The following is a 9,854-nucleotide window of genomic DNA, read 5'->3' as shown; positions in this document are numbered from 1 at the left end:
ATTCAACAAAAGAATTCAGCAAAAGAATCTCCATCTTCAGCAACAGAAGTTTAGCCTGGAGAAGAGGATGAGGCAGGAAGAGATGGCAAGGCTCTTCCAAATTGTTTAGAGCACTTCCAGAAATCAGGAAACTATTACCGTAGCTGAAATTTCAAGGAAACCAGATTTTGGTTGGTCGACAGCAAAAAAAAATTTTTTTCTTAAGAGGAACTGAAGGCTTTGGGAAGGCCTGGATTTTCCTTCATGGGAAATCTTTTAGCAGAGGTGGGAAGAGCATCCATCAGGGATGCTACAGACTGGGATTCAGCTCCAGATGTTAAATTCTGTGGAGCAGCAGTTATTTTTTAAATTACCTTTCAAGCCTCCCAGAGTCATCTTGTAGGGCAGATGTGTGGCATAGAAATTGGATGGATGGATGGATGGATGGATGGATGGATGGATGGATGGGTGGGTGGGTGGGTGGGTGGGTGGGTGGGTAGGTAGGTAGGTAGATAGATAGATAGATAGATAGATAGATAGATAGATAGATAGATAGATAGATAGATAGATAGATAGATAGATAGATAGATAGATAGATAAGGCAGGCAGATAGATATAGAAATAGAGAGGATAGAGATAGGCAGGCAGGCAGGCAGACAGACAGATAGCTGAAATGAGGCAACGCCACAATTCAACAGAGGGTAGGCAATGGAGGGAAGCCACGCAGACTACCACATACACAAAACACACAGATTCAGTGAGAGAGCTGGGATTGTTTAAAACAGCATTTCTCAACCTTGGCCCCTTTAAGATGGGTAGACTTCCACTGCCAGAATCCCACAGCCAGCTTGGGTGGACTTCCGCTCCCAGAATCCCCCAGGCAGCGTACTGGGCTAGAACCAGAAGACCCTCATTTCCCAGTGCAATATTTCATTCCAGGTGTTTCCAAATGTGGCTCCAGTTCCCTTTTCCCATCACTGAGCTTCCCACAAACAGCTCCAGGAGTTTCTCATCCCATAATATCCCAGCTCTCCTCTGCTGCGTTTGTAGCGTTCACCCTGAAAGGAGACTCTGGCCGATGACCGACTCCTTCTGTCCCTCTCCTCTGATGACCGGCCTGCCTGGCCCAAACCCCCCTGACACCTCTCGGCATTTGTGAGGCTTTGATTCAGATAATCTCCCACAAAGCATGAGCCATTTTTCCCGCTCAGAACAAGATTCTCTCTCTCTCCATCTCCCCTCAGGCGCCAAGGGATTTTTCTCCCCTTAGTCCATTTTTCCCGCCTTTTTTCCCTTGGAATGCTGGGCCCTGTAGTTCTGCTGTCCTGCACTCTAAGGCCCTCCTCCTAGGTGGAGCCTACATCTCCCAGAATCCCACGCTCGGCTCCTCCTCCTCCTCCTCCTCCTCCTCCTGTTCAGAGCTTGAAGTGATGGCCAAAATTGGCTGAAGCTCCTGCCTCCATTTGCTGGACCCCAATTAGAATACCCAGATTATGGCAAATACTCAGCAAATCAAAATGGTTGAAAGAAAGAGAGAAAGAAAGAAAGAAAGAGTAGTTAAAATACAAAAGAACCCATGTGAGTTAACCAGTGCAGTGGTACTACAAAAACCATATTGCAGGTATTACAAAGCCCATACTGCGTGGCCCTAAAAGGGATGAGGTTCCAGCCACCAGCCTAATTAGCAATACATTTGAAAGGAGCAGAGAAAGGCGGCTAATTCAAATACAAGAAAACCCATGTGAGGTAACCAGTGCAGTGGTATTACAAAAACCATATTGCAGGTAGTACAAAGTCCATACTGCATGGCCCTCAAAAGGGCGAGGTTCCAGCCACCACCATGATTAGCAATACATTTGAAAGGAAGAGAGCAAGAAGGCTAATTAAAATACAAGAGAAGCCATGTGAGTTAACCAGTTCAGAAACCATATTGTTAGTATTACAAAGTCCATAGTGCATGGCCCTCAAAGGGGCGAGACTCCAGCCAAATAAGAGACTACTGGAGACAAAATGGACGTTAGGCCATGCCGCTCAAGGCAGGAAGTAAATGAAGGTATCCTTCAAAAATGGTTCTTTGGCTTCCACTTTCATAATCTAGTGCAGGGGTAGGCAACCTCGGCTCTTTTATGACTCATGGACTTCAGCTCAGAGAGAAGAAAATCACCAGCAGCAACCATAAATCTTTGCGTAATTTGGAAGATGAAAATGCCACTGATAAACCAGGGATACAAATTCCCTGTTTGAACCAGTGAAAACATGGCAAACATTGTGAATGGGAGACCTGCATGTCTAAAGAGGATGCTTGTGGAGACCCATCTTCCAGCCCCACGGGGCCCAGGTTTGGGGCAGAACAGCAACCGTGGCATGGAAAACCATAACAGCAATTGCAGAATCCCTTATATTTTTTAAAAAAACTCTTATAATATTTTTTGAAGCTCAAATAGTTTGGCCATCTAATGAGAAGAAAAGATTCATTGGAAAGGACTCCGATGTTGGGAAAGATGGAAGACAAAAGAAGGGGACAGCAGTGGATGAGGTTATTAGATAGTGTCATGGACAGAATAAACATGAATTGGAGCAAACTTTGGGTGGGCCTGGCATGCTATAGTCCATGGGGTCGTGAAGAGTCAGACACAATTTGGTGACTGAACAACAACAAAAGCATTTTTTTTATTTGACAGGATTTATATCTCCCCCACTGGTTTCTCCTTCAACAAGGACAGGAGGAATCATTTAGCACAAAAAGGGGAAGGCAGGACAGGTATTCCTGGTCGGTAACTGGACAATAGGCCAATATTTCTACTGGTTAGGAAGAGTAAAAGATCAAGGCTGTAAATTCTGAGTGATTTTGGTGGACCCCTAAAGGTATGCCCCGAGTTTCTCAGTCTTGACAGCTTGAAGATGGGTGGACTTCAACTCCCAGGATGCTCCAGACAGCCACGAATTCTAGGAGTTTAAAGTCCATCCATCTTCCAGTTGCTGAGGTTGAGAAACCCTGGCTTCAACCACATCTATTCCCAAATACCCCAACAGAACCAGAGCAAGTCCTCCATTCCTGGTGGTGAAAAGGTTGGTCTTCTGAAAGTGGCCTTTGGAGAAGTAATCAGTGGGCTGTTCTGCTGGTTACTTGAACCCGGACATCGCTGTACACAACTTGGTCCACTTCCTGGGTCTTCAGAGGATTCTTGGTCCTGGGTTCCAAAGGGATCGCTGTGGATGACGTCTTGACAAAAGCATAGGTGAGTTCTGAATTCTAGGAAGCCAGGAAAAGACAAGCTTGAAATTCAACCAGAATCCATCATAAAGGAGACTTTCTAACGTTTATTTTGGAAGGTGTTTACAAATGGAAACCAGTTGACTCTTCCGGAATCCTCGGCAACACAAATCCAGTGTAAATGGCAACCACACCACACCAGGCCCAACCCAGATCCTCTACCTCCTGTCACCCAGAGAGACTTCTACCAGGATGACCATCCACTTTGATTTACCTATGACCTGCCAGAAGGAATCCCTAATATCTAAGATGCTCTCTGTTTAGTTCTGATAGACGAGGACTCAGAGTGGTTTAACAAGGAATGAGTTTATTGAATACACAAAGTCAACTGCTAACTGTCAAATGTTGCAACCCTTTTATAGGGAAAGCGTTTGAACTGTAACCAATACAAACAGTCTCTTTTCCCGCTCCTTGGTTGTGGCGTCCAATGAATGCACCTTATTTTCCCGCTTAAAACCTTGCAAAGCTGCACTGTGTTTGCAATCTCTTCCAAGGCCTATTGCTAACTATTTACATACATAACACCCCTTACCCCCCAGTTGATGTCATTTTCTTACAAAATCCCTTAGGTATTTTGGTGGCCTATGTATTCTGGACGGGTATCTGTTGCTTTGGCTATTAGGGACCCTTCTTTCTGGTTGACTGCTAGGCTGCTGGTTACTACTGGACCTGGGCTCTGGGTTACTGTCTACATATGTACTGTCTTGAATAATAGGATGTGTTTGGCATTCAGTGGTCACTGGCCTACTTCGCAGGGGTATTTCCCAATCAATTGGACTGAATTGTTGTTGTTGGGCATCAGGGAATGTGTTATCATGCCCAACCCCCACAACGCTTTCAGGCCTACTGTTGTCTGTACTGTTTCCCCTTACTAATCCTTGGTCCCCCTCAGCAGGCACACACCCCCTCGATCTTTTCCTCAGTTGGTCTACGTGTCTTTTACAAATCCTATTCCCTTCCCCCTCAATGATGTAAGATAGGGGACCCAAGATTTCAGTTACCACCCCTGGAATCCATTTGTCCCCTTGGGCGTAGTTCCTGGCCCAAATCAAGTCCCCCACTGCAAATGTTCTGTTAGGAATGTCAAATTCAATGTTTGGTTGGAGTCTGTCAGGATGTAATCTGTCCAACTTGGTCAATATTTTCCTGCCCCACCTCATTTCAGCTGGGCTTTTCCCCGTAGCCGAACAGGGGGTTGTGTGTTGAGCCAACAAGAACTCAGCTAGTCTCTGATGCCAGTCACCTCGAATGATCCTTTTAAGCGCGTCCTTCGTGGTCCTCACGTTCCTTTCAGCCAATCCGTTGGTGGAGGGGTGGAAGGGTGCAGAAGTCTTGTGCTTAATCGAGTTGGCCTTGAGGAAATCCTGAAATTCAATAGATGTGAATTGTGGCCCATTATCTGACACTATTAAATCTGGCAACCCATGAGTGGCAAAGAGGCCCCTTAATGCCTGTATTGTTCTGCCTGCCGTTACTGAACTGACCGGTATTACTTCTAGCCATCTAGAGTAACTGTCGACCACTACAAGGAACGTTAACCCCTGGAAAGGTCCCGCGAAATCAATATGAATCCTGGACCAAGGATTCCTAGCTAGCTCCCATTTATGTGTGCGGATGTGTTGTTGTTCAGGCCTGGAGCGTTGGCACAGATGGCAATTGGCAACGCATTCCTCAATGTCGTGGTCCAATCCTGGCCACCACAAGTGACTCCTAGCCAGGGCCTTCATCCTTACTATTCCAGGGTGTCCCTCATGCAATTCAACTAGGATAGCTGATTTGTGGATTTCCGGAATGACTACACGAGTTCCCCAGAGTAAGCACCCCATATGAACTGATAGTTCATCTTTCCTTCTGAAAAATGGACTGTATTTTACGTCCGGGTTGGCGTTGGGCCAACCACTCATGGCCCAGGCCATTACTCTCCTTAAGATGAGGTCCTTATTGGTTGCCTCAGCAATGTCTTTTGCCGTTAATGGCAAATCAGGAATATCCTGTAGGGACATTATTTGTCCCACTGGGGCAGGGTCCTCCTCTGTTGTGCTTAGAGGCAATCTGCTAAGAGCGTCTGCATGACCCATGTCCTTACCTGGCCTGTATTGGAGGGAAAATGAGTATGCTGAGAGAAAAATGGACCACCTCAGCATCCTGGGTGACATAATCTGAGGAGTCTGTTTATCTGTGGTAAACAGTCCCAGCAAGGGTTTGTGGTCAGTCAGTATAGTAAAGTTCCTACCATACAGGTAATCGTGGAACTTCTTAACTCCTGCCACAATAGCTAATGCCTCCCTGTCTATTTGCGCATAGTTCCGCTCTGCCTTGGTTAGTGTGCGGGAGTAGTATGCAATGGGTCTTTGTATTCCTTGGTTGTCTAAGTGGCTGATCACCGCCCCTACGCCATAAGGCGAAGCATCGCATGCCAGGAAGATTGGTTTGTTTTCAATAAAGTGAGTCACAGTTGAATTACTGGAAAGGATGTCTTTTAGAGTTTGGAAACTCTCTTTGTGCTTGTTCTGCCATTGCCAAGGGGTCTTCTTATCTAGGAGTCTGTGCAGAGGTTCTGCAATGGCAGCCTTATGTGGTACAAAAGTGTGATAAAAATTTACCAAGCCTAGGAAGGCCTGTAGTTCTGCCTTGTTCCTTGGTTCAGGAGCCCCTTTTATTGCTTTGATTTTTTCAGGGGTAGGATGGACTCCACTTTTGTCAATCCTGAACCCCAAAAAATCAGTGGATTTAACCCCAATGCTACATTTTTCCTTTTTTAATTTTAACCCAGCCTTCCTAAATCTGCCCAGTACCTGTTCCAGCCGCTCTACTAACATTCCTTCATCTTTTCCAGCTATTAGGACATCATCAAAGTAAGGGCATACTCCAGGTATGCCCTTTAAGGTCCTCTCCATCACTTCTTGGAAGATGCCTGGAGCTGCTGCAATTCCAAATTGCAGCCTGTGGACTCGGAACGCCCCCTTGTGGGTAACAATTGTTTGTGCCTCTGCAGCCTCCTTGGAAACAGTTAACTGTAAGTACGCATGCGCCAAGTCGAGCTTGGCGAAGATGGCGGCGTCCTGGATCGTGGCGAGGACCTGCTTCACCGTCGGGACCGGGTAAGCATGTTTTTTCATCCCAATGTTGAGGGTGGCTTTATAGTCGGCGCAGATTCTCACATCCCCATTGGGTTTGAGGGGTGTGACAATCGGCGTCTCCCACAAACCGCCCTCAACAGGTTCTAGAACTCCGAGGCCTACAAGCCGGTCGAGCTCGGCCTCAATTTTTTCTTTTAAGGCAAAAGGCACTCTCCGGGCCTTTAGCCTGATCGGGTTTACTGAGGGGTCTAGGTTAAAGTTAATGGGGGGCCCTTTGTACTTGCCTAGAGATCCATCGAATACGTCTGCAAATTCTTTGCAGACGGATTCGAGGGTCTTATTTCTAATCACTGAATTTATTCCCCCTATCCAAATTCCTAGGGCTGGAAACCAATTAAGCCCTATTAAGCTGGTCCTATTCCCCTCCGTAACTACCGAATCTAAGACCCCCTTAAACCCCTTAAAATTTACTTTAAGGCTGGTCTTCCCTTTTACGATTATTGGACTTTTTTGGAAGTCCATTAATTGAATAGTTGTTGGTTTAAGTGGAATTCTTTTTCCACTTAGTTGTTCAATTTTCTCAAGGGTTTCAGTGGAAATTATCGACACTGAAGCCCCAGAGTCGATTTCCATTCTGCAAGGGACCCCTTGCAGAAGGACTGTAATTTTTAATTTTCCGTCCGGAAAATTGTGCCCCCTTTCCCGCCGTCTCCGATTGACGCGGGCCACCTCCCTTAGAGTTGGACTTTCCACCCGGGGTTTAGGGGTCTCCTTGCCACTAGCATTAGGGGTTACCTTACCCTCTGGCCACACATCGACTTCGTTCAGACGGGTGTCCCGACCGCGACTTCTGCAGATGGCCTGGATGTGGCCAGTCTTGCCGCAAGCCCTGCACTTGGCGGTACGAAATCGGCAGGAAGCGCGGGAATGGTTGCCGCCGCAGCTGCCGCATCGGTTCTGCGTTTCGTTGTCGCGCGGTCTGGTTGCTGTGTCCCGCCACGGTCGTTGTGCCCCGGTCGGTGGTCTTTGCGGTGTTGCGGGTTGTTGCCGGCGGCCAGGGTCAGGCCCCTCGCTTCTGAGTTGTTTTGGTGCCATCTTTCCGAATCGCCTGGAGACTTCTGCGATCTCTTCCTCCCACTGCTGATCCACCTCCCCGCAGTCCACATAGCCCTCTTGGTTAATTTCGGGTGCTGTCGCCATGCTACTGCGGGGGGGGTCGCGGTACCCGGTTGACTCATACGTGAGGAGTTCGTCTAACACTTCCTGTAAATCGCCGGTAGGTTTGGCGATTATTCTATTCTGTAATTGTTCATCGCGTAAGCCCAGCACGACTCTGTCCCTAATTCTAATCTCTAAATTGTCGTATTTGCAACGAACTGCTGCTTCCCGGACGGCAGCGACGAATTTCTGTATGGACTCCCCCGGTCTCTGATTCCGCTTCTCGAAGATGCGCCGCCAAAAGAGTTCAGACCTTCGGGGAGTAAAGTGAACTTTTAATTTTGCGAGGAGGTCGGCATAGGGCACGCTGGAGACTGGTTGAGGCTGGCACAGCCCGACAGCAACTCTGTAGACCGGTGTGCCGCAGATTGTCAAGAGTGCCGCCGCTTTTTTCCGGTCGTCGGTGATTCCGTTCACCAACAGGAATCCCTCGACCTGCCCGATGTATTCTTCCCAATCCTCGGGGAAGTTAGGGTCAAATTCCTTCAGTGACCCAATCTGCGCCATTCGGAGAATTTTTTTTTTATTCTGCCGCGGCCGCTGAGTTGACTTGACACGTATTCGAATTCCGCCGCCTTTGCGCGACAATTCTGCCGATTCTCTGGTCTTCTGTCTATCCCACCTTCGTCGCCAGTTGTTTAGTTCTGATAGACGAGGACTCAGAGTGGTTTAACAAGGAATGAGTTTATTGAATACACAAAGTCAACTGCTAACTGTCAAATGTTGCAACCCTTTTATAGGGAAAGCGTTTGAACTGTAACCAATACAAACAGTCTCTTTTCCCGCTCCTTGGTTGTGGCGTCCAATGAATGCACCTTATTTTCCCGCTTAAAACCTTGCAAAGCTGCACTGTGTTTGCAATCTCTTCCAAGGCCTATTGCTAACTATTTACATACATAACACTCTCAATCATTCTAGTTTGAAAATCAACAATTCATTCACAATAAAACCAAATATTAGTAGAATAAGAGACTACTGGAGACAAAATGGACGTTAGGCCATGCCGCTCAAGGCAGGAAGTAAATGAAGCTATCATTCAAAAATGGTTCTTTGGCTTCCGCTTTCATAATCTAGTGCAGGGGTAGGCAACTTCGGCTCTTTTATGACTCATGGACTTCAAGTTGAAGTCCACTGACTCAGGAATTCTGGGAGTTGAAGTCCGCTGACTCAGGAATTCTGGGAGTTCAAGTCCATGAGTCATAAAAGAGCCGTGGTTGCCTACCCCTGATATAGTGATTGGAAATCCATCTCTCCCTCCATAAGTGGTTCCTCTCTCAAAATCCTCTAGAAAGTTTTTCTATTATTCCATCAGAATTTCACTACCGGGAAATTTGGGGTGATACGCAATAGCTCTGAAACTGCCCAGGATTCCCAATTCCTTCATAAACGGTCCTGCCCAGAAAAGGAAGAATCCTTGAAGTGGTTACCTGTAAATCTTCCCTGTCTACGTCCTCAGATCCAAGATCATTTAATCTGACTTCCTCCTTCTTCTCTTTAGGCTCAGATCTTCGCTGGCATCCTGATGCTTCCAGATCCATGCAAAAAAGAGGAAGCTAGGAATAAGCAAACGTGACTTGCACATCCTAGTTATTCCATCATCTTAGAAACAAAGTAAAGGTAGATACACCCTCAAGCTCAGCTTCACTGGGCTGCAGTGTCCATGCTATTTCTTGAAAAGTGCCCACTCTACAGCTAAGAAGCTTCTTGGATATTCCCATCCAGGTATTACTCAGGGCCAACCTACTTACCTTCTAAGATTTGCTATCTGCTGATATTCTGGCTGGGAGGAGAAGACTCTCCTTTAACGCCAAATAAGCTCTTCTCAGTTCAGCCACCTTCTCCCAGTACAGGGAATATCCCAACTCAATTACTCTTGAGGGTAGATACAGTGGGGGCTCAGGGGGATGTTGATTATGTCAACAGCCAAGACCCTCCTAATCCCTTGAGATTCCCAAGGCCAAAAGTCTATCAAATTGTGGGACAGGCAACAAGAAGGACCACTATGCCTACCAGTGTAGTCTCCATTATGTTGAAGAAGGACCTCTTGGAGCTCTATTCTTCCAAGTGTCCACTTCGTCCACTTCCGCAACGAAGGTTCCTCTCTAGCCACTTGACCGAGATTAAGGGTGGTTCCCGCTACGTTTGAATTTGGGACTCACACACCTACCGTTCTTCTCCCTGCTGCAGCAGAAAACCAGTGGGGCTCCCAGGAAGAGCACAAGGAGAGCCAACGCCGCATAGCCCACTAATGGGGCAGATGGGGCTGGTAGAACTGCAAAGGAAAAGGGGGAGATGTATCATTT

At 47.0% G+C, this 9,854-nt stretch overlaps 1 protein-coding gene across 1 annotated transcript; it reads right to left on the bottom strand.

Moving 5' to 3' along the window:
• Positions 1 to 4,563: 4,563 nt before the first annotated feature.
• Positions 4,564 to 8,066, bottom strand: LOC308676154 (uncharacterized protein). Its single transcript, XM_081341903.1, has 2 exons — positions 7,134 to 8,066; positions 4,564 to 4,617 (listed from the first exon to the last, which is right to left on the bottom strand). The coding sequence occupies exons 1-2, from the start codon at positions 8,056 to 8,058 to the stop codon at positions 4,592 to 4,594; spliced, it is 951 nt and encodes a 316-aa protein (XP_081198029.1). The 5' UTR covers positions 8,059 to 8,066; the 3' UTR covers positions 4,564 to 4,591.
• Between the last annotated feature and the right edge of the window lie 1,788 nt (positions 8,067 to 9,854).

This window comes from Vipera berus (genome assembly GCF_964194415.1).
Source record: "Vipera berus genome assembly, chromosome: W".
In the NCBI taxonomy this organism is placed as follows: domain Eukaryota; kingdom Metazoa; phylum Chordata; class Lepidosauria; order Squamata; family Viperidae; genus Vipera; species Vipera berus.
The sequence above is the reverse complement of the archived record's forward strand: the minus strand, read 5'-3'. Positions and strand labels throughout refer to the sequence as shown.

What these genes read in the sequence shown, in the direction of transcription:
- LOC308676154 (XM_081341903.1), bottom strand. Translation starts at nt 8,058, where the DNA reads ATGGCGCAGATTGGGTCACTGAAGGAATTTGACCCTAACTTCCCCGAG. An exon ending in AGTCGATGTGTGGCCAGAGG is followed by an intron (nt 4,618 to 7,133) that starts GTAAGGTAACCC and finishes ATTGAATTTCAG; the next exon opens with GATTTCCTCAAGGCCAACTC.